Source organism: Lissotriton vulgaris, chromosome 11 (assembly GCF_964263255.1).
Source record: "Lissotriton vulgaris chromosome 11, aLisVul1.2, whole genome shotgun sequence".
Lineage (NCBI taxonomy): Eukaryota > Metazoa > Chordata > Amphibia > Caudata > Salamandridae > Lissotriton > Lissotriton vulgaris.
Genome location: NC_141699.1, coordinates 1,093,779,748 through 1,093,804,422, shown reverse-complemented (window position 1 = coordinate 1,093,804,422; position 24,675 = coordinate 1,093,779,748). Strand labels below are relative to the sequence as shown.

General features: G+C 50.8%; 1 protein-coding gene across 1 annotated transcript; it reads right to left on the bottom strand.

Moving 5' to 3' along the window:
* Positions 1-1,532: 1,532 nt before the first annotated feature.
* On the bottom strand, positions 1,533-22,448 carry LOC147684213 (receptor-transporting protein 2-like). The gene is made up of 2 exons (XM_086944962.1): positions 22,186-22,448; positions 1,533-3,142 (listed from the first exon to the last, which is right to left on the bottom strand). Exons 1-2 carry the CDS (start codon positions 22,323-22,325, stop codon positions 2,563-2,565), a joined length of 720 nt encoding a protein of 239 aa, XP_086801088.1. The 5' UTR covers positions 22,326-22,448; the 3' UTR covers positions 1,533-2,562.
* Between the last annotated feature and the right edge of the window lie 2,227 nt (positions 22,449-24,675).

Genomic DNA, 24,675 nt, shown 5'->3' with positions numbered 1-24,675 from the left:
ATCAACCATCCATCCATCCATCCATCCCCTCATCATCCATCCATCCTTTCACCCACCCATCCATCCATCCTTCCCCTCTATCCATCCCCTCATCCATCCATCCTTCCTCTCATCCATCCCTCCCCTCATCCATCCATCCTTTCATCCATCATCCATCCTCCCCCTCACCCATCCATCCATACATCCATCCTTCTCCTCATCCATCCATCCATCCATCCTTCCCCTCCATCCATCCATCCTTCCCCTCATCCATCCATCCTTCTCCTCCATCCATCCATCCATCTCCTCATCCATCATCCTTCCCCTCATCCATCTTTCCCCTCATCAATCATCCAGCTACCCTTCCACCCATACATCCAGCTATTTACATTTTCTCTCCATCCTTCCCCTCTCATCAATCCATCCATCCTCTCTCATTATCCATTTATTCAATCTTTCATTCATCCGTTCACCCTTTCACTAATTCATCCAGCCATTCACCCATCCCTTCACTTACTTACTCGCCGACCTTTCCATATTAATTTTGAGCTGAGCCCTTTTTGAGAAGAGGCCCATCAAGAACTTCACCCTCGCTGCAGGGGCCGTTCCAGGACTGGGACAGAAGCCACCCAGGGCGGAGACAGGATCCACCACAGGGGGGGACAAGAGCCACCACAAGCGGGGGACAGGAGCCACAACATGGGGGGACAGGAGCCATCCCAGGCGTGGGGTGGACTGGAGCCACAACATGGGGGGACAGGAGCCATCACAGGCGGGGGGTGGACTGGAGCCACCACATGGGGGGACAGGAGCCATCACTGAGGGGAGGGCAGGAGCCATCACAGGAGAGGGAACAGGATCCACCAGGGTGGGCACAGGGGTGGGCATGCAGTATTCTAGTATCATCTTGGGCTCCTCGCCCCCTCCTGCACAAGACAACGAGAAGACAGGCTCTCTGTCCAAAATGCCATCCCCCACTGTGATGTACAGTACTTACAGGAGATACTCTAAGAGAACTGATTGAACTGATTGTCCTCCATACTCTGTTAATCAGTGTGGGTGCGATTGTGCCATTTCTGTATTTTCTTAAATTATAGACTGCATGTTTGAAGAACCGAGGTTTGCTAACAATTTAGTGACAGTAATTACGCTCCGTGAAGAGAACCACGTGCTGCCTCGGTGTAATCAGGGGTGTAATCTGGCCGAGTCTCGGATGTTTGGGGCCCTGGGTAGAAATGGAATTTTATTTATTTATTTTATTTATAAAGTTTTATATAGCGCAAACTTGATCCCGAAGGATATCAGAGCGCTTTACAATTTGAGGCAAAGGTAACAAATCAGAACATTAGTCTAGCCTGGGGAATCTAATGGGCATTGAATCAACTAATGCAAACTTATCAGCTCAATATAACCTGAGTGCACGAGCAGGAAAGGGCCATACGATGGAGCACAGAGAGTAATTCAACAAGGCAGTAAATAGCGTGCCACGGTAGCAAATAATAGTGGCATTACTGCATTTATGAGTAAATGGGAAATAAGAGAAGGCGCTGTTGTTTCTGCTGGATTGTTTATTTATAAATAAAATTGTTTGCTAATGTCGATGAGCACGGATTCCCTGTGCTTAAAAGTTGAATTACTGCATTTCCACATTTCGTTATGGACAAACATTATACACGTTCATAGAAAACGACTTCCTGCACATCTACCACAATTCATTTCACATGCCCTACCTCAGTGTCTCTGAAGCTAGCCTCGTTTTGAGGGTAGCTGGTTTACTGTCTCACCACATATGACCAATGTGTGTTGTGTGCTTTCCTTCAAATAAGGGTGTGGGTGGTCTTATCCACCAGGATTCACAAATGAAGTCAAAGCTCTTAGACGCAGGATAAGCCTGGACATTTATACATCTTTTACCCTATCACAGGGATAGAAATTACCCCTGCTGACTTAGATGTAATTGTTCACCACTGCAAGTGCAAAGATGATAATTGGGAAGGAACCTAGACATAAAGTGGCACAGTCCAATGTGCAGAGACCCAGGCTTATACATTTCAATAGAAATAAACTGCTATGTGTGGAAGCAGCGGCATAGCATGGGCTGCCAGCACTTGGGGCAAAGCAAGTATTACTCCCCCCTAACCCGTGGACCACTAGAATTCACTGGTGCAAAAAGTTAAAAGAAAAAAAAATGGTAGCACAATTTTTTTTCTTTCAAAATGTTGTGCCCCATTAAAAATATTTTAGGTATATTGAGGGGTAGAAATTTAAGGACTACAATTTCCATCACACTTTGCAGTGTACATTTCTCAAACACATTTGACTTGTTAAATGTCTATAAATAAGTATTGTAAATAAGATTTTATGAATGTACATGAACTGTAAAGTGAATCTGGGGTTTTGATAAATAAGGATTTTCCCTGATTGTGTTCAATTAGAGTGTGAACCACACCAATCTCTCAATAGAACTGATTATATTGAGATCCTATAACCATTCATTTTAAAGAGTCAACTAAAAGCTGATGCAGGGCATGTTTACCCCTCTGCTTCCTGAAACTGAAGAGATACAACAAGATCTGGACTTGTTCAGAGTAGTATACATGGGCAAATTCTCTCAACCTCTGGCTCCGTTCTAAAGCTTGGGTGATTAGTTCCTCGAAGTTTGTAGCGAGGCGTTTCCCAGGCCCAGCCACTCTGCTGGATTAATGGGTGATGGCTCTCATCCCGCAGATGTCCATAGCCCCGCGCCATCAGCGCATCCCACTCATCATAGGAACTTCTCACTCGATTCCCCATTGGCGCTTCCTGGTTCTTGGCTGGAGGTCTGTGGTCACAGAGCCCAAGTTGGCAAGCCTCGCAGTGTGCGCTGTCGTGAGGTCCTTCATTGCTCCCACTAGTAATGAAATCATGGATATGTCGATCGGATACATCCTCTCCATAGCACACCTTGCGTATTCTTGTCACCAGGCGGTCAACAGCTACATCGATGTTCTCAATCATGAACTCGGGTTCTTCCAAAATGGCTGCATAACATCTCCGGCACTCCTGCTTGAAGACCCGCATTTTCACACAGCCCTGAGGCACTCGCCGGATGACCATCCTGATGTGGAAGATCACGCGCACTTTGGACGATTCCCACTTTCGGCCACAGGATGAGCACTTGAACCTAGTGGTGAGAAGGCAAACATTTAATGCAAGGTAGATTCTGACATTTATAGCATTTGTGAACCACATTAGGGTGTCAATAAATGAGCTGAAAAATATAATATGAAATGTGATGTGACCCTTTCGAAGCCAAACAGTAACTTAGGGACTCATTACGATGGCGGAAGGCCCGCCACTGCCAGCTGGTCGGTGGCAGGCCTTCCGCCATCGTACTGCTGTTTACCCCCTGCCATATTATGATGGCGAGGGTAATCCTTGGGTATGCGTGGCGGAGGTAAATACAGTTCGCTACGGTTCTGACAGGTGGTCCTTTTCCGACCACCTGTCGGAACTGAAGCATACCCCAACATACCGCCATAGGGATTAGGGTATCCCTTTCATCCATTTTTTTTTCCAGCGGCCAAACGCAGCTAAATGAATGGCCGAAATGGATTTGGGGGCCTGTAGCGAGCCCCCTTGATCCCTGGGACTGGGTCGGGGGCACTGGGGGCACCTACGGTGCCACCCTACATATCACTGCACCATCTGGCAGGCACCGCGTGGTGCCTGCCATGTAGTGCAGGGATATGCAAGTGCCTTTGTTTTTGCACTGCAGCGGGGGATGCTGAGCGCATCCCCGCCATAATGCAAAATATAGGTGATGCGACCGCCATGGTGGTGGTCGCATAATTCGGATTGTGGGGAAGCCGCCTCATTGGCGGCCGGTCCCAAATCTGTCACGATGGCGAGCTGACAGAAGTCTGTCCGCCATTGTAATGAGCCTCTTAAGGCCTGATTTAGATTTTGGCAGCTTCAGGACACAGCGTTGCTTCATAAACCACTCCTGTAGATACTGAAAACACAATAATACATACAACAATGAATCTCCCCTGGGTTGTCTAGTATCGCCTGCTCACACCGCAGATCAACAAAAGTGACTCACCCACCAAGCATGCAAAGTCATTCCAATGGACATACCTCCACAAACCAAACACATCTTAAAAGTGTACTAATACCAATTAACAGCCCAATAGAAGCACCCTAGGTGACCCTATAGTGTAATCAAATAAATCATAATGTTCTTACTAGATTCAGGAATGTCTTTTCCAAAACGATTCCTAGAAGGATCTCTAAACAATACAAAACACCAAGTGAGATCCCGAATTCCTTCCTAAACCAAGTAAAAAACCCTACACCAAAAACAACAGCATTCTTACCTGTACAATTAAAACCATTTCATAAGTGCAATGTAAAAGATATAAAGTCATTTACCATGTATTACTTGCCAAGACATCAACATCAAACATCCTCAGGGGAGAATCATTGTTGTATCTATTATTGTGTTTTCAGTATCTACAGGAGTGGTATCTACAGGAGTGGTTTATGAAGCAACGCTGTATCCTGAAGATGGTTTCAGGGATCTATGTGACCGATTAGAGACCAAAACATCGACTTTACAAACACCCGATTCTGTATACATTCATGGGTTACTGATGGAATATTCAAACTTCTGAATGTTGAAATATATTTGAATGTATTTTCTGTCTATTTAAAGAAGGGTGTCACACTACTATTGAACCTGTGAAATAAATTCTGTAGTGTCAGTGTTGCTAGAGATTGGATTGTATCTGGTCTCAATTCGGAATACAACGCTTCGGAATATATCCCTGGTGTGATGGATTATTTAATCATGTCTATGACTTTATTGATTACTAGTGGCCCGTCCCGAAGTTGTCCGGGTATAAAAAAGAATGTCAGCCTCTGCATCCGATAATGACGGTGCCAACGTTCAGCGTGTGTGGCCTCACAGTGTCCCAAAGTGGCACCGCGATGCTGTTCTGTGCTGATGCCGATGCTGTGCGTGTCCGCAATTTCCCCCAATGACACAGTGCAGAAACGCTCCTTACCCGTCCTGGCCTGCACAATGTGCCCGGTTGCCTCTGTACGCGATGCTGTGCATGTCCCGAATTTCCCCCAATGACACAGTGTGCACACGCGCCTCTGCCGTCTTGGCCTGCACAATGTGCCCGGGTGCCTCCGTATGTGAACGCACTTCTGAAACAGCACACACCTACACACCTGCACTGGACGTGTACGTGATAGGACGCTATTCGCACACACCATAGGACGCTATGCTCACGTGATAGGAAGCTATCCTCACACACCATAGGACGCTATTCTCACACACCTGCACTGAGATGCCATCACCGTCTACGTGATAGGACGCTATTCGCACACACCATGGGACGCTCTGCTCACGTCATAGGACGCTATTCTCACACACCTGCACAGACGCTATTCCCTGCACAGACCCTATTCCCACGCTGCAGGCGGCGTACGCTCCTCAGAGCTGGTGCTACTTCCAACTGACTACTTTGTCCCACAACGTGCTTTGTCCCTTGCAAAGTATAAGTTGAGCTGGTGTATAGCCTATGTCCATCTGCTTTGCCTCACCTTTCCAATGCTGCATGCGGTGTCCCGGTTGGCGCTGTGGTTCCGGAGCTTACCCGCCTCAACAGTTTAGTCTCTCTCTTTATAATATTAGTGTGGACTAAAATATTTGTGAAATAATTTCCTCAAGTAACAGTTGTGCATATATTACTGATTACCAAGTCCCTTGGGGTATATTGGGTTGCCCTATTATTGTTTAGTTTGTTTACTCCCTAATTCTCGGCTGAAGCTGCTTCCCAGTGCTCTCCTGATCCATAGTGCGGGCCCTTGTGGACTTGGTCAGCCCTGGGGAAGCATCCTTTGCCACTATGGCAGTCGTGGTGTCCGCGCTCACCGAGAATGGGGCAGCGGCAGCACCACGGATCCTGTGACGCGGGCTTGGGTGTTGGACGCGGACGTTGTGGCTCAGGATCAGGATGGCCGAGGACTGAGGGAGACGGAGGGGCAGGGTCAAACCAGCTGCCCCAACGCAGCTGCTTTGAGGAGGACTGACGCACACTTCATTGTGCTAGGGCCTGGCTGGTAAGCAACCATCGCAAAAAGCATGGAGGACATCTGGCCATCACGACCTCGGGGATCCCTATAAACCCAAGATCACCACCTGTGAGTGCAACAACACCCTAAAGGCCTGGCTGAATGAGCACCCCAAGAACCCCAGAAATGGTGATAAGATGATGTTGTGTAAAAATGTCATTTATATTTGTTCAACCCAAATCGCTTCTACCTTTCTTAAACTGTAACCTTGAGTGAATTTGCAACTTGTATATATGTAACTTTAACCACTAATATCTGTAGTAGACTTTTGTACTTACTACCGTTCTTATGTGAATTTAGGGTGTATCTGTTTGCATCTTTTATGTTATTCATGTGGTCTGAAGTCCTTATGTAATGTAAGTGGTTCTATTGTACAGCATATGACACCTTCGGGTAAAGTTTTCGCTATATAAAAATGCATAAATTAATAAATCAGTTAGAGCACCAGTTACATTACAGAAGGACCCTTCGGTAGGCACAGGGAGATAGAATCACAGGGCCCGATTCACAGAATTAACTTAAGACAAAATCCTAAACTTACTACTTTTGATATTCACAGAAGTTAGGATTTTGTCTTAGTTATTCTTAACCGCATCGCTGTGGCGGCTTTTCCCGCTGTGCACGGCGGTTTTGTAAATACCGCGTTACATGACGAGCTCAGCTCGTGGCCACGCCCACTTGAAATAGTACATAAACGCTGATTAGAAAGCGCCGTGTATTATTGTTTGTCTGACCTCTGAGGCGGAAAGCCGGAGGATTGTATTTTGCTTTGGGAACTTTTAAAAAACTTTGTTATTTCACTCGCACTGTTTTTAAAACTGTTCTCACCTTAAACTCAGTAGCGCTTGCCTTGCCCGCCGAGCAGCCCTCCTGACCCCCCCTGATACAGCTGATCCGAGCGCTGACACAGGGGAAACACCCAAACCTCCATCGCGGCTCGAAGGCGGAGCCACGCCCATCTCGAGGCCACGCCCACCCCTTACTATACAAAATGTGTCGGTCATACCAGCGCACCGGACGAGCGCAGCGGGAGCGCCTAAGGCAAGCCCGTCTGCGCCCGTCCGCGCACGGCCGGGCCCAGGGCCAGAACCCCTGCCGGACCAGGCTGCCCCCATGGTAAGCTATTCACGCCGGGACCTCCTCAGTCTCAGACCCACTATTGACATTGCATGCAATTATGTGCATGACCTTGAAGGACCATTCACGAGCTGCACACGCTGCCGCCCAGCCCAACTCAAACTCCCCAGCCGACCTGCTTTGCCCTCAGCCCTTAAACTGGCCACTTTGAACTGCCGCTCACTCCCTAGGCATGCATTGCTAATTAATCATCTAATAGTAGACCATGAGCTTGACATCCTGTTCCTTTCGGAAACATGGCTTACAGATCACTCGGATTCAGACGTTGTCCTAGCTATTCCCCCGGGCTTCCTCATTCACTCCCAACCCCGCCCTTCGGGTAGAGGAGGAGGCTTGGCGATCATTCATCGAGACCATCTCACCTGTAGAACCAACGATGCGCACATCCTGGATTCCGAAAGCCTTCAATTCACCATCCAGGTAGGACCGACCTACTCACTATCAGGACTCCTAATTTATCGTCCCCCTGGGCATCCGGGCCCTTTCTCTAGAGCGCTCCTGGATATTATTGCATCTCAGGCCCACTCCACCACCAACTTCTCGATACTAGGGGACCTCAACATTCATTTCGACGACCCCCTAGATACAGGGGCGGCCGTCTTGATTGGAGAACTGGCGGCCTATGGCCTCCACCTCTCAAACTCCGGAGCCACTCATACTAAAGGTCATTTGCTTGATCCGGTGTTCACGAATATCCTCACTCTTCAAGTTACAGAGTCCCTCCCCCTCCCTTGGACTGACCACTTCATGGTCCCTTTCCGCCTTCCAGGAGCCTTCAAGAAACCCCATAAACCCACCACCTACACTAGGGACAGAGCATGGGCCAGAATATCCACAGAGGATTGGGCCAGAACCTTGAATTTGACTACCCCTACCCCCTCGGAAGATCCGACCACTGCAGACAGTAAATACAGGGAGTGGATTACCACATCTCTGGACTCCATCCTCCCAATAAAAACCCGCGAGGATAAGAAGGGGAAACTAGGATCTGCCCCATGGTACACCCCGGAACTCCGGACTCTCCGCAAACACTGCAAAAAAGCAGAACGGCTTGGAGGAAAAACTGGCAGCACGCCAGCAAGGATGCCTATCAGCGGTCGGTGAGAATATACAAATCTACCCATAAGCTTACGAAAGCCTCTCATTATGACACAAGAATTAAAAACTCCACTAACTCGGCAAGGGAATCTTTTCTCATCGTAAAAGAGTTATTGAAAATACCAGCTCCACCCTCATCCAATACACCCCCGGCTGATAGAAGTAATGAGCTGGCCACCTATTTTAATGCTAAAATCGCCCGTATTTTAGTTTCTCTGCCCCCCCCCGGCCTGTCGAACCATATGGACAATGAGGCATCCACCAATCACACAGGAAGCAGTTTGCTTCCTCAGCTCACTGCTTTTAGGGCAGTAACAAGGAACGAGGTAGACACAACTATGGCCAAAATGAAAAGCGGTTCCCCTTTAGATCCCACCCCTATTAGATTCCTTAAAACTGTAGCACCGGTCATCGTGCCCACAATTACGGAGCTCATAAACATCTCGCTCTCCCAAGGTTCGGTCCCCCCCAGCTGGAAAAGTGCAGTAGTCAAAGCACTCCTAAAGAAACCCCAGCTGGACCCAGCCGACATGGCGAACTACCGGCCAATCTCACTCCTCCCCTGCATTAGCAAATTGGCCGAGAAACTGGTCAATGGCCAACTGTCACAGTTTCTAGAAGCCAACAACATCTTACGGCAGTCCCAAACTGGGTTTCGCCCGGGCCATGGCACGGACACCGCCCTTCTCGCCGTCATCGAGGAGGCTAGGTGCATCCTGGATTTAGGAGGATCAGTGGCAGTGATCCTCCTGGATCTAAGCGCAGCCTTTGACACAGTCAACTATCGTGTCTTACTTCATCGGCTGGCTGCGGCAGGGATTGCAGGTTCGGCGCTCATGTGGATAGAATCCTTCCTCTCAGGGCGCTCGTTCCAGGTATGGGACGGCAATTTCCATTCTGCCACCCTCCCCCTCACGAGTGGGGTCCCCCAGGGGTCATCACTAAGCCCTACTCTATTTAATGCTTACATGGCCCCTCTCGAAGATGTGGTTACCCCCTTCGGGATCAAAATAGTAAGCTACGCGGACGACACCCAATTAGTCGTCTCACTCTCCCAACTGGACAAACACCCTGACAATTTGCAAAACTGCCTTAAAGGTATCCACAACTGGATGTGTGAGTCATCGCTCAAATTAAATGGCTCAAAGACTGAAGTCATGCTTTTGGGCAAGCAATGGACCACCATCCCTCCATCGGTCTGGCCAGACGTATTCGGGGAAATCCCCGCTCCGAAACAAGAAATTAAGACCTTAGGAGTCTGGCTAGAACCCGAGCTGTCGATGAAAACCCAAGCTACCAAGACAGCAGGTACCTGCTTTGGCCTTATGCGCTCCATTCGTAAGATCCTCCCACTACTTCCGCCCCTATCCAGGAAACTCCTGGTCCAAGGCCTGGTCCTTGCGCGGCTGGACTACAGCAACATGGTATACCTGGGAGCTCCAGAAGCTACCATGGCTAAACTCCAACGCACGCAGAACGCAGCCGCCCGGTTACTTTTGAATCTCCCTTCCAGAGTATCAGCCAAACCAGCAATTCAGGCCCTCCACTGGCTTCCAATACGCCAAAGGGTCGAATTTAAGGCCCTGTGCACTGCACACAAACTGCTTAATGGTTCTGGCCCTGCTATTCTGAGAGACCTGGTTACTCCTTACAAAGCTCCCAGGTCCCTTCGCTCGGAGAATGAGTACCTGGCCAATGTCCCCAGATACAGGAAGACACGTACTGGCGGCCGTCGCTTTTCGGTTAAAGCATCCACCGGGTGGAATGCACTCCCCCGCACCCTTCGGCTTGAACCCAGTCATTTGATTTTTAGGAAAAAACTGAAAACGCTGTTGTTCCCTAAATAAAGTCCCTCCTTTTTGTCCTCTGGTCTCCATAAAAATTATAGCGCGGGGATGCCCTCGGGTCACCAGGCGCTTTACAAATCGCTAAAATAAATAACAAATAAATGAGCGCACGGCAGGTAAGCCTCATGACGAAAAGGGTTAAGACAGACTTAATACAGACTTAAGTTAGGATTTTGTCTTAAGTCTGTCTTAAGTCTGTCTTAAGACAAATTTAAGACAAAATCCTAACTTCTGTGAATACCAAAAGTAGTAAGTTTAGGATTTTGTCTCAAATTAGTTCTGTGAATCGGCCCCACAGGATTTTGTGCTGACGCCGAGACTCGAACCAGGTTAAAGCCAGTTCCAAAATCGGCAGCACTGGCCCTAACACCACATCCTGGGCAAAGGGATGGAGGAGTGAGGAAAGGCAGAAGCCGGGTGAAAGCTCGGCTCGTTATGGGCTCGATGTTCCAACAGGACCTCGAGCCCAGCCGAGCTAGGCTTCAGGCTCGAGCCAGGCTCGAGCTTTTCATGGAAACCAACCCCGACTTCTGAAGAATGATTCTCTTCCTGTCTCGTCTTTCTGGGATATGTGCACTTTTTAGGTCGAGCAGACCTACCCTCAATGCGTGAGCATTGAAGGTGTCTGCTTCAGACCTATTGTGGCCCGTATTGGCCTGTACCTAGGAATGTGGACACATAGCAGACGCGCGCTTTGAGGCTGTCAGATTTCACCTCGGGAGCGCACTGCTTGCTGTGTGTGGAGTGGCGTGTCAGTTTCACTTTTTATTACTTTCGTTTTTGCCTAGACTGGCTTTCAATGAAGAACGCTTGCTGGAATTAAATGTTGTTTTTTTCTATTTTAACATGCGAAACGGGGTGAAGACTGATAAAGAAAATGACGGTAAAACGCTGACAAAGGGGGAGCTTTAGAGTGCAGAGTGGAGCTTCAGAGTGGAGCTTCAGAGTGGAGCTTCAGAGTGGAGCTTCAGAGTGGAGCTTTAGAGTGCAGAGTGGAGCTTCAGAGTGGAGCTTCAGAGTGGAGCTTCAGAGTGGAGCTTCAGAGTGGAGCTTTAGAGTGCAGAGTGGAGCTTCAGAGTGGAGCTTTAGAGTGCAGAGTGGAGCTTCAGAGTGGAGCTTCAGAGTGCAGAGTGGAGCTTCAGAGTGCAGAGTGGAGCTTCAGAGTGCAGAGTGGAGCTTCAGAGTGGAGCTTTAGAGTGCAGAGTGGAGCTTCAGAGTGGAGCTTCAGAGTGGAGCTTCAGAGTGGAGCTTCAGAGTGGAGCTCCAGAGTGGAGCTTCAGAGTGGAGCTTCAGAGTGGAGCTTCAGAGTGCAGAGTGGAGCTTCAGAGTGCAGAGTGGAGCTTCAGAGTGCAGAGTGGAGCTTCAGAGTGCAGAGTGGAGCTTCAGAGTGGAGCTTCAGAGTGGAGCTTCAGAGTGGAGCTTCAGAGTGGAGCTTCAGAGTGCAGAGTGGAGCTTCAGAGTGGAGCTTCAGAGTGGAGCTTCAGAGTGGAGCTTCAGAGTGCAGAGTGGAGCTTCAGAGTGCAGAGTGGAGCTTCAGATTGGAGCTTCAGAGTGCAGAGTGGAGCTTCAGAGTGGAGCTTCAGAGTGGAGCTTCAGAGTGGAGCTTCAGAGTGGAGCTTCAGAGTGCAGAGTGGAGCTTCAGAGTGGAGCTTCAGAGTGCAGAGTGGAGCTTCAGAGTGGAGCTTCAGAGTGGAGCTTCAGAGTGCAGAGTGGAGCTTCAGAGTGGAGCTTTAGAGTGCAGAGTGGAGCTTCAGAGTGGAGCTTCAGAGTGGAGCTTCAGAGTGGAGCTTCAGAGTGGAGCTGCAGAGTGGAGCTTCAGAGTGCAGAGTGGAGCTTCAGAGTGGAGCTTCAGAGTGGAGCTTCAGAGTGGAGCTTCAGAGTGGAGCTTCAGAGTGCAGAGTGGAGCTTCAGATTGGAGCTTTAGAGTGCAGAGTGGAGCTTCAGAGTGCAGAGTGGAGCTTCAGAGTGGAGCTTTAGAGTGCAGAGTGGAGCTTCAGAGTGGAGCTTCAGAGTGGAGCTTCAGAGTGGAGCTTTAGAGTGGAGCTTCAGAATGGAGCTTCAGAGTGGAGCTTCAGAGTGGAGCTTCAGAGTGGAGCTTTAGAGTGCAGAGTGGAGCTTCAGAGTGGAGCTTTAGAGTGCAGAGTGGAGCTTCAGAGTGGAGCTTCAGAGTGGAGCTTCAGAGTGGAGCTTCAGAGTGGAGCTTCAGAGTGCAGAGTGGAGCTTCAGAGTGGAGCTTCAGAGTGGAGCTTCAGAGTGCAGAGTGGAGCTTCAGAGTGGAGCTTCAGAGTGGAGCTTCAGAGTGGAGCTGCAGAGTGGAGCTTCAGAGTGCAGAGTGGAGCTTCAGAGTGGAGCTTCAGAGTGGAGCTTCAGAGTGGAGCTTCAGAGTGGAGCTTCAGAGTGCAGAGTGGAGCTTCAGAGTGGAGCTTTAGAGTGCAGAGTGGAGCTTCAGAGTGGAGCTTTAGAGTGCAGAGTGGAGCTTCAGAGTGGAGCTTCAGAGTGCAGAGTGGAGCTTCAGAGTGGAGCTTCAGAGTGGAGCTTCAGAGTGGAGCTTCAGAGTGGAGCTGCAGAGTGGAGCTTCAGAGTGCAGAGTGGAGCTTCAGAGTGGAGCTTCAGAGTGGAGCTTCAGAGTGGAGCTTCAGAGTGGAGCTTCAGAGTGGAGCTTTAGAGTGCAGAGTGGAGCTTCAGAGTGGAGCTTCAGAGTGCAGAGTGGAGCTTCAGAGTGGAGCTTCAGAGTGGAGCTTCAGAGTGGAGCTTCAGAGTGGAGCTTCAGAGTGCAGAGTGGAGCTTCAGAGTGGAGCTTCAGAGTGGAGCTTCAGAGTGGAGCTTCAGAGTGGAGCTTCAGAGTGGAGCTTTAGAGTGCAGAGTGGAGCTTTAGAGTGCAGAGTGGAGCTTCAGAGTGGAGCTTCAGAGTGGAGCTTCAGAGTGGAGCTTCAGAGTGGAGCTCAGAGTGGAGCTTCAGAGTGGAGCTCAGAGTGGAGCTCAGAGTGGAGCTTCAGAGTGGAGCTCAGAGTGGAGCTTCAGAGTGGAGCTTCAGAGTGGAGCTTCAGAGTGGAGCTTCAGAGTGGAGCTTCAGAGTGGAGCTTCAGAGTAGAGCTTCAGAGTGGAGCTTCAGAGTGCAGAGTGGAGCTTCAGAGTGCAGAGTGGAGCTTCAGAGTGGAGCTTTAGAGTGCAGAGTGGAGCTTCAGAGTGGAGCTTCAGAGTGCAGAGTGGAGCTTCAGAGTGGAGCTTCAGAGTGCAGAGTGGAGCTTCAGAGTGGAGCTTCAGAGTGCAGAGTGGAGCTTCAGAGTGGAGCTTCAGAGTGCAGAGTGGAGCTTCAGAGTGGAGCTTCAGAGTGGAGCTTCAGAGTGCAGAGTGGAGCTTCAGAGTGGAGCTTCAGAGTGCAGAGTGGAGCTTCAGAGTGCAGAGTGGAGCTTCAGAGTGGAGCTTCATAGTGCAGAGTGGAGCTTCAGAGTGGAGCTTCAGAGTGGAGCTTCAGAGTGGAGCTTCAGAGTGGAGCTTTAGAGTGCAGAGTGGATCTTCAGAGTGGAGCTTCAGAGTGGAGCTTCAGAGTGGAGCTTCAGAGTGGAGCTTTAGAGTGCAGAGTGGAGCTTCAGAGTGGAGCTTCAGAGTGCAGAGTGGAGCTTCAGAGTGCAGAGTGGAGCTTCAGAGTGGAGCTTTAGAGTGCAGAGTGGAGCTTCAGAGTGGAGCTTCAGAGTGGAGCTCCAGAGTGGAGCTCGAGAGTGGAGCTTCAGAGTGGAGCTTCAGAGTGCAGCTTCAGAGTGGAGCTTCAGAGTGGAGCTTCAGAGTGGAGCTTCAGAGTGCAGAGTGGAGCTTCAGAGTGCAGAGTGGAGCTTCAGAGTGCAGAGTGGAGCTTCAGAGTGGAGCTTCAGAGTGCAGAGTGGAGCTTCAGAGTGCAGAGTGGAGCTTCAGAGTGCAGAGTGGAGCTTCAGAGTGGAGCTTCAGAGTGGAGCTTCAGAGTGGAGCTTCAGAGTGCAGAGTGGAGCTTCAGAGTGCAGAGTGGAGCTTCAGAGTGGAGCTTCAGAGTGCAGAGTGGAGCTTCAGAGTGGAGCTTCAGAGTGGAGCTTCAGAGTGGAGCTGCAGAGTGGAGCTTCAGAGTGCAGAGTGGAGCTTCAGAGTGGAGCTTCAGAGTGGAGCTTCAGAGTGGAGCTTCAGAGTGGAGCTTTAGAGTGCAGAGTGGAGCTTCAGAGTGGAGTTTCAGAGTGCAGAGTGGAGCTTCAGAGTGGAGCTTCAGAGTGGAGCTTCAGAGTGGAGCTGCAGAGTGGAGCTTCAGAGTGCAGAGTGGAGCTTCAGAGTGGAGCTTCAGAGTGGAGCTTCAGAGTGGAGCTTCAGAGTGGAGCTTCAGAGTGCAGAGTGGAGCTTCAGAGTGGAGCTTTAGAGTGCAGAGTGTTGCTTCAGAGTGGAGCTTTAGAGTGCAGAGTGGAGCTTCAGAGTGGAGCTTCGGAGTGGAGCTTCAGAGTGGAGCTTCAGAGTGGAGCTTCAGAGTGGAGCTTCAGAGTGGAGCTTCAGAGTGGAGCTTTAGAGTGCAGAGTGGAGCTTCAGAGTGGAGCTTCAGAGTGGAGCTTCAGAGTGGAGCTTCAGAGTGGAGCTTCAGAGTGGAGCTTCAGAGTGGAGCTTCAGAGTGCAGAGTGGAGCTTCAGAGTGGAGCTTCAGAGTGCAGAGTGGAGCTTCAGAGTGGAGCTTCAGAGTGGAGCTTCAGAGTGGAGCTTCAGAGTGGAGCTTCAGAGTGGAGCTTCAGAGTGGAGCTGCAGAGTGGAGCTTCAGAGTGCAGAGTGGAGCTTCAGAGTGGAGCTTCAGAGTGGAGCTTCAGAGTGGAGCTTCAGAGTGCAGAGTGGAGCTTCAGAGTGGAGCTTTAGAGTGCAGAGTGGAGCTTCAGAGTGGAGCTTTAGAGTGAAGAGTGGAGCTTCAGAGTGGAGCTTCAGAGTGCAGAGTGGAGCTTCAGAGTGGAGCTTCAGAGTGGAGCTTCAGAGTGGAGCTTCAGAGTGGAGCTTCAGAGTGGAGCTGCAGAGTGGAGCTTCAGAGTGGAGCTTCAGAGTGCAGAGTGGAGCTTCAGAGTGGAGCTTCAGAGTGGAGCTTCAGAGTGGAGCTTCAGAGTGGAGCTTTAGAGTGCAGAGTGGAGCTTCAGAGTGGAGCTTCAGAGTGCAGAGTGGAGCTTCAGAGTGGAGCTTCAGAGTGGAGCTTCAGAGTGGAGCTTCAGAGTGGAGCTTCAGAGTGGAGCTTCAGAGTGCAGAGTGGAGCTTCAGAGTGGAGCTTCAGAGTGCAGAGTGGAGCTTCAGAGTGGAGCTTCAGAGTGGAGCTTTAGAGTGCAGAGTGGAGCTTCAGAGTGGAGCTTCAGAGTGCAGAGTGGAGCTTCAGAGTGGAGCTTCAGAGTGGAGCTTCAGAGTGGAGCTTCAGAGTGGAGCTTCAGAGTGGAGCTTCAGAGTGGAGCTCAGAGTGGAGCTCAGAGTGGAGCTTCAGAGTGGAGCTCAGAGTGGAGCTTCAGAGTGGAGCTTCAGAGTGGAGCTTCAGAGTGGAGCTTCAGAGTGGAGCTTCAGAGTGGAGCTTCAGAGTGGAGCTTTAGAGTGCAGAGTGGAGCTTCAGAGTGCAGAGTGGAGCTTCAGAGTGGAGCTTTAGAGTGCAGAGTGGAGCTTCAGAGTGGAGCTTCAGAGTGCAGAGTGGAGCTTCAGAGTGGAGCTTCAGAGTGCAGAGTGGAGCTTCAGAGTGCAGAGTGGAGCTTCAGAGTGGAGCTTCAGAGTGGAGCTTCAGAGTGCAGAGTGGAGCTTCAGAGTGGAGCTTCAGAGTGCAGAGTGGAGCTTCAGAGTGCAGAGTGGAGCTTCAGAGTGGAGCTTCAGAGTGCAGAGTGGAGCTTCAGAGTGGAGCTTCAGAGTGGAGCTTCAGAGTGGAGCTTCAGAGTGGAGCTTCAGAGTGGGGCTTCAGAGTGGAGCTGCAGAGTGGAGCTTCAGAGTGCAGAGTGGAGCTTCAGAGTGGAGCTTCAGAGTGGAGCTTCAGAGTGGAGCTTCAGAGTGCAGAGTGGAGCTTCAGAGTGCAGAGTGGAGCTTCAGAGTGGAGCTTCAGAGTGGAGCTTCAGAGTGGAGCTTCAGAGTGGAGCTTCAGAGTGGAGCTTCAGAGTGGAGCCACCCCTCTGCATGCACGCACGCACACACAGGTGAGCGCAGGCACACACATACAGGCACACAGACACTCGCTCACACACACCCCCCCCTCCCCCACAGTCACACACACGCACGCACACACACATACAAAGCCCGCCCCCCCACTCGCGCACATGCTTCCCCCCCCCCCCGCACTCGCGCACATGCTTCCCCCCCCCGCACTCGCGCACATGCTTCCCCCCGCTCAGCAACCCACTCACCGGCTTCCTTCATGCGGCGGCTCTCCTCAGCTGCAGGGCCCGGCAGCAGGACTCTTCTTCCCTCCTTCGGCACCGGGGCGCTGTTTCCTGTTGTCGCGCCGGCCCCGCAACAGGCGCCACACTCCTCCTTCTCCCCGGCCCCCTCCTGGGGACCCGGGCTGATTCGGACAGGCAGGGCGCTCCATGCGCCGGCAGCTCGGGAGGCGGGACTTCCGGTCGGCCGCGACCGGATTGGCCGGCCGGCCAAGAGCTTCCGGGTCGCCGCGGGACTTGTTTCTATTTCTTAATAAATCAAACTTAAAAGAGACAGCGGGCCATGCTCTGACAGAGATATACAGGGGCACAAACAGGCGAGCGTGAACTTTTGTGCAGCACAGTCCAGAGAGGGAAACCTGCCCCAACTCCCGCTTTGTGCGTGGTATCCTGCTGCACAGCCTCCGTGGGTTCGAGTTGTGTTTCTGTGAACGTGTTTAATCCCTTTACACCTATTTTGTGTTCAGTTCCTCTACTGTGCCTCGTGTGTTCGCCCCGAACGGTGGTCCTGTCTAGTATGTCTAATCTATATGTGTCCGAGCCCTTTCTCGCGCTCCACGTATCCCGGTCTCCCCCCTGGAGTCATGTGGGTGTCCGATCCATCTGAAACATCATGTGTGTGTCCAGTTCATTTAAATCGGCCACTTGGGGATTGTAGCCCCCTGCCACCACCGTTCACCGAACCCACACACACTCCATGCCCCGGTTATATGCGTGACACGAGGCATCAATGTACACATGCTATATACGGGGCTTACACCAAGCACGCCATGTGCTCGCCCTTACACCAAGGGCGCCAACTCGCTGCTACCCACGGAATACCGCTTACAAGTCCTCGGCTTTTTAGAAAACATTCTAAAGCCAAAGTAAAGAACTACAACACCCATATTGCACTGGGGTGGTCATTTAAATCACCGCAATGAAATCGCGATGCTGACTCGGGGGTATGGCTAAACTACCTACACCAGAGCTCGGACTTTTACCAAGCATTGGCAGTCTGGGGCGGGGTGGGGAAACCGGGGAGGGCTGCCCTGTAAACAGTGCAGAGTACAGTACACACGAGAATGGCTTCCCCTTCCACCCTCTTGGAGCCGCCTGGCCATGCCTACGCCTGATCCAAAACGGTTTAAAGAGACCTCGTCCTGATCTGTCCGACCCCCACAGAGCGGTCGCACTTTAATTCTTCTACAGCTGTCAGACTTCTATCGCGCCTGCCGCCGCCACCCCCTCCCCTCGCTCTTTCCAGGAGCTGTCAGCCGCTTCTAGGAGCTGTCGCACACTGCACCGTGGGCAGAGCTGGGAGACGCGCCACAGATCTGCCAGACCACCCCTACCCGGAGCTGTCTTTTTCCAGGCATCTCAAGGGCCCTGATTTCCCCGCCAGTGCCTCCAGAACCCTCAACCCCTTCGCCGTAAGCCCCCTCCCCAACCAGCATGCCAGACCCTTCTCATGAATGTCAGACTCCCTGTCACTCAATTCCCATTTCCCCTGCCCCGTCATTTATGTCAGCTCCCCTGTGCTAGAGTCCAGGACCGCGCACGCCCTCAGTCCGTAGCTGAGACCCCATCCTACAGACACAAGACCCCCGCTCCGAGATGTCAGATAAAAACTATTTAAGAAAAAAAAAACACACTAGCAAGGCACCCTCTGGAGCGGCCTCCTTTCTAAAAGTGTCAAACCTCCCACATCAGCCTGGCCCCGCTCAGAGTTATCGGAAATGACTCTTAGAACTTTAACACCCCAAATTCAGCTCAGGCCCCCAAAAGATGACACACACACCCTCCCCAGGACTGTCAGAAACACTCACGAGTGGCCAGACGCGTCTCCCCTTGCTGTCAGACACCCCAAAGCTGTGAAACCACCGCCGCCCCCCAGACACACACACACACGTCCGCCCCCTCTGAGCTACTAAGGGACAGCTCCTAGGCGCACGTGCCACGCCCCTGCCACCAGGGGCGGCTCTAGGATCATGGTGGCCCTGGGCAGGGAGCGTAGGTAGGAGGCCCCGGAAGAGGGGGTCCGGGCGGGGCGGAGCAAAACATACGTGATGCAATGAGCTTTAAAAGAATCTCCCACCTAGATAAAGTCAGAAAATCGTGTGAAAACGCACACAGTAAGTGAAAATCAGATAGACCATGAGTGATGTTACTTGGCTTTAAAAGAAAGTTAGAGGACGACAGTGTACAGTAGACTCCAGGGTTCAGTAAGGTTGAAGTTTTTAAAATTGTGAATTTTTACCAATTTGGAACAATTGCGTTTGGGCACAATTAAAACATCAGTCCACTCAAGCAATTCTATCAAGCAAATTGAACCCGTACTTTACAGAATTTCAAGGCCAATGCAGATTAAAAAAAATATGTAAAGCAATCTCACACAGTAAGCAAGGGCATACTGAATGAATCAAATATTTCAGTGAGTTCATTTTTTTCGCTCTTCTGTCGGTTACTGTAACCCTTTGCATGTCAGTCCGTTTTTAGCCCATGATTAATAAATTAACGCAATGGTTGTCCATTGCACCAACCCTGAATTTCTTCCTAAGGTGGTCTCTCCATATCGTGTGCCAGAACCGGCTGTCCTGGACCTCTAAGCAGCACTTCGGACCCGCCAACATCCACCACGTGCTTTTGTAGTGGCCCCTATAACTTGACTTTCACAAACAGAGCGCTTTAGGCAGAACACTGACGCCTCGTGTACACAACTCATCACTGAAGCCACGTAGTTGACACTGAACAGCACTCACCCTCCCCCCACCACAGCAACAGCCCCACAATTATAGTGTTTTTGTATTAGCAGACCAGGGGATGGGGGGCATATTGCTTTGCTTGCATCACGGCCAGTGACGGCCTGGCTGAGTCTCTTGACTGCACAACCGACACGTAACGGAAGCATGTTCGCCCAGAGGCACAAATACTCAAAGTGTGCTTGTGCACATGGCATAGCGAGGAGCACAAAATGCAAGGTGAAACACGAAGTGATGACAGGAGGATGCTTGCTTTGGCAGTTGTGTTTGCAATGTACTTTTGACCACCAGATTTGTCAGGCCCTGACAGTACAACTCGTTTCATGTTTTTGTAGAATGAAAAGCTTTTCTCGAACGTCACTGAGGCACAGGGAATGGGTACCTTCTGGGCACCAGCAGTGCAAGCTTCCACTGTACACGCGTGCCCCAAACAGGTGGGCATTAGAAGAGACATCAGGGAACCTATCATGCGCGTGGCTTGCATCGGGTTGGCACGCGTGCATGGTGGGTGACATGGGAAGGAGGATGTTGAGGGGGAGAGGATCTGGCATAACGACCAGAGTTGCCGACTTTGAAACTGGGGAACCAGGTTCGAGTCTGGGTTTAACATCCTGTAATTCTCGGCAAATCACTGCATCTCCCCGTGCCCATAAAACTGCAAAAAAGAAATGTGAATTTGGCAGATCCTTTTCAAACCTTGCACTCCGATTTTGTAAAGCAATAGTGTGCAGCAATTTCACCATGGGGGCCGCCAACAAATTCCCTTGTTCAGGTAACACATTTGCATAATAACTCACTTATCCTTACCTGGGCTGCCCGGTGAACTGCAGTGCAGACTCGACCCCTGACTAGCTGTCACGGGTCGGGACTCGAGTGAGAGTAGACTCGTCTCTGCAGTCTGTCCGTGTCCGTCTAGCTCCAGGCGCTGGGAGTTGATGGCACAGTGATGGCAGCCAGGCTTCCTTCTTCGAGTACGTTCCGAGGACCACAGAATGCAGGCACACGCCGACGGGGGAAGCAGTATGAGGTTGAGTCTGCGCAGACTCGAATCCTCGGCTTCCGGCGTCTGCCAGACCCCACGCCGTTGGTGATTAACACTGCCACTGCCAATCAGGGACGAGAGCCGGAGGCCGCCAAATCCCTGCCAGGGGCCGCCACGCAAATATTGTATTCATCCTCGTGGCGGCCCCTGGGGTTTGGCGGCCCTGTGCAGGTGCACAGCTTGCACATGCCTAAATCCGGCCCTGACCCCGCAACATAAACATTAACCCTTCATTGCCCCGCCTCCTGCTCGCCAAGTCATGCGGGTTCACGGGCCGTGTCCTTACCTGCTCTGTCCCAGAGGGGCTGTCGGTGGCCGGGTCCAGTGCACACGGGGTTCAGGGTTTGAAGGGGTGGGGGGGGGGGGCTTCAGGCCAGCCCGGTCACGCCGCAGCTCCGGGGGCTGCCGCCCCTGCTCAGCTGCAGTCCTGCTCGCCCCCTCTCCACCAAAGCTGCATGGCTGGCTGCTGCAGGAGAGAGCGGCCCGGTGCCTCCAGTCCAACACCCCCGCCGGCCGGCTCCTCACTCCACCTTGAACGCCTGGTGGTCCCCTCCTTCAGATCCCGCCCCCACTGGGGCTGCTTTTGAAAATTCGGGGGTGCAGAGTGCTGTTTTCTGCTCTTCTCGCCTTTTCCAGCCTCCTCTGCTCAGTGTGTGTCAGGGGCAGAGGAGATCATGAGACAGCCCTGCCAGCTCCCGCCCGCTCCTCCCAGCCTGGTCTGGGCCAACTCCCATTGGCATTTTTGAGGTCTAAGCTACATCTTACTGGTAAGACAACTGTTAACAATATACAGGTGAGAATTTTGAAAAGGTACTCACGTTATTTAAAAATCAATGTGTGGGAGGAAAATTGTTTTCTTCTTTAAAAATCAATGAGAGTTTCTGGAAAGGCACTTTTCTGTACATACTGTTTTTGAAGATGAACTGGGTTTCTCCCTTCCTTCCGTCTTTGTCAGCTTTAATATCCGCAGCTGACCCTTTACCTTTGTGCAAGGCAACGTGATCACAGGACAGTTCATGATTGTCCCACCTCCATGTCTATTCATCACACTGTCAACATCTCAATTATTTTAGCCAACTTGAGTTTGTTACAGCACACATACCATTGTCCTGAAGCTTCTCTATCCCACCCAATGCTGTGCCTCTTTCTCTTTTGACTTTATTCAAATGTCTTATTTCCAAATAATATGTAAATGTGAATCCAGTATTTGTAAAGCGCACAGCTACCCGGAGGCATCCCGGCGCTGGGGGCCATTGGGAAGATTAAGCAAGCTATTGCCCAGAATCACATGGTGCTGGGCAGACCCCTGCCGCCTAGCCCGGGGATCGAACCATAATCCTTTTACTCACAAATAGCGCGAGGACGTGAATTACTTTTGGAGGTGTCTCTGGAGGAGGAGAACTTTGAGGTCCCTTTTGAAGGCCTGGGAAGAGGCAGTGGTCCAGAGCTTTTTTTTGTCCTCTCGCGGTTTGTAAATACAAAACATATTGCATTACAAATGCTATAGGTATCACATTTGCGAAAGTTATAACTATTGGCATTGTAAATGACGAAGCTATTAATTTAGCTATTTAAAAAAAAAAGAAACATAAATAAAAACTTTGCCATTTACAATACCAATAGCTCAAACTTTCCTAATGCGAGACCTATTGCATTGCAAATGCTTGTTTTATTTTACATTTGTGACCATAATATGGCCTGAGACCAAACCAGGTCAAGCCCTTTGCCAAACGCTGCCCTAGATGGAATTAATTACTAGAAACAAAAGTCGACAAGAATAGGGGGAGGGGGAGGAGAGGACGCTTACTTATTGAAATGGAAAAGCCCCCCTACCTGGCGGAGGCGTGCAGCGTGTACTGCTTCCACCCGGGCAGCCCCTCCGCAGCGTCGTCCGGGTCCAGGCTCCACTTGTCCCGGGGTCGCACCGCAGACATCTTGCTTTTGAAGAGGCTGTTCCATGCCTCCTGGTCCATGTCTGTGTTCAGTGCAGAGGGCCCCCTGGTGACCCACAAAGCAGGGGTCAGCACAGCGCCTCCAGAGAGAGTAAAGGGAACCGACTGCAGGTAACAGTGGATAGAAACCTGTGATGGGCTGCACGTCTGTCCTTCGTGCGCCTGGAGGGTGCAGCAGGGTGTAGGCGGCACCGGAGGCTGGTTTCGGTGCTGGAGAAAGGAAACCGAAAGTCAGCATGCCTCGGGGAATGCAAGGGACCGGGACTAGATTTGATTTTAGTTCTTTATTTAATGCGATTTTATATAGCGCGAACATTTCCCGAAGGTGTCAGAGCGCTTTACATAAAAACCAGGTGTGTTACAGAAGGATTTAGGATTACAGGAGTTACATAAGAAGAGATATAAACATGAAAAGAATTGCAAATGTACAAGTGGAGCGAAAGGAGGGAAAAAATTGCAAATAGATTGTTGACGACTAGCAAAAACATGGGTGTCTGTTGTGGGCCAAAGTCCACGCACCAGCGCTGATCACATCAGCTGTGTTTTTACTTTACAAGAAAGCAAATGAGGCATACAAAACACGAATGGGCAGATTTACAATAACTGGCGCATCCCTACATATCAGCAGGGATGCGCCAGTTATTGTGCGCCACGGCTCCGCCAACATGGATGCGCCGCATTTACAATGCGGCGCACCATGGGGCAAAAATGGACAGATGCGTGACGCATCTGTGCCGTAAAGGCGGCGTATTGCTGGAGTTGCGTCGCTAGCGCGACGCAGCTCCAACACTGCTCTGGGGTGCCCTAACTTTACAATGCTGCCTCAATCCTTACGCCTGCTTCAAGCAGGCACAGGGTTTTGACGCAGCATGGGCTCTAAAGTGACTGAGTGAAATCTTGTAGATTTCACTCAGCCACTTCTAGGAGGTGTTCCTGCGCTGGAACGCCCCAACCCCTGCGCAGGAAAGCCTACCTCTGGCACAGGGCTTTACAACGTGACGCATCTCCCAGAAGCGTCACGTTGTAAATACCCCGCAGCATGGCGTTGGTTTTGCGCCGCCACTGCGTCACAAAAGTGACGCAACAGCGGCATAAAAGAGACGCAAGGGGCTTGTAAATCTGCCCCCTAGAATAGATGCTGCCTTGCGTTGTGCTGTGTTTTGTTTGTGCTGTGTTTGTACTGGGTTTGGTTGTGTTGTGTTTGTTCTCTGGTTTGTTGTGTTGCAATGTGTCATGCTGTGTTGCGCTGTGCTCTCCACCCACTATAAGGAACACTTTATAAGTTTTATTAAACTTGGAGAACTGGAACCTGTCCTGACTACTCGCTGACAGTTTGTAGACTCAACTGCATTTCCCGCGCTTTAGAGGGCAGGGGGAGGGGCCGCGGGGATGAGGAGATTGTAGTAGACGAAGGGAGTTAGGCACTCGATATGGATGGTGATGTATCCAATTTATTTTATGCGTTTTTATATAGCACCGACTTTACTCGAAGGTGTCAGAGCGCTGTAATTTAAGGATCTGCAACACTAATTAATAGAGGTGGGCGAGCCACTGGAACTCGAGCCCGGGTCGAGCCTGAAGCCCGGCTCTGGCTGAGCTCGAGGTCCTGTTGGAACCCCGAGCCCATAACGAGCCGAGCTTTAATGTGGTTTCTGCCCCCCTCTGCCGAGAATGCTCGGTTATAGCCAGGGCGCTTGACATTGGATCTGGGAAGCCAGAGTCCCGGCGCCGCTCAACGTCCTGTGATACTGGACAAATCACTTAATTTCCCTATCTCTATAAAGAATGGGGTGAGCTTGTATGTAACGCATGCCTATGCAAACGCTCAATACTCCCAGGTGGAGTTTGTGCCTTAAAAAAAGCTGCCGAAAGGTGCACGAAGAGGAAAACACAACGCCTCAACATAAGGAACATTACTCCATTACAATCCGGCTGGTGCAGGGTTTACAGTACTTGACAATTGTCGTGCTTCTTTGTTCACTAATGATTCATATTAAAAAAAATTCTAACTTTTAATAAAGTACTTCTCAGTACGGTGCTATGATGTGACGTATTAATGTCTAGTAGTAGTTATTACATTTTTTTGTTCTAATTTTGCATTTTCTGTTCCATAGTGGGATGTGGGTTTATAGGGGAATAGGGTGGGAAGTTATTTAATTGCCTCAAATTGTAAAGCGCTCTGATATCCTTCGGGATCAAGTTTCCGCTATATAAAACTTTATAAATAAATAAAAATAAATAAGCTGGTTCGGCTCTCTGCGCGAATTTGTGGCCCGCCTCCTCTATTTTTTAAATCTTCCAAAGCTGTGTTGCATTGACCTGTGGCGCGACAGGAAAATGGGCAACCAGCCACGAAATACCGCCTTAGTCC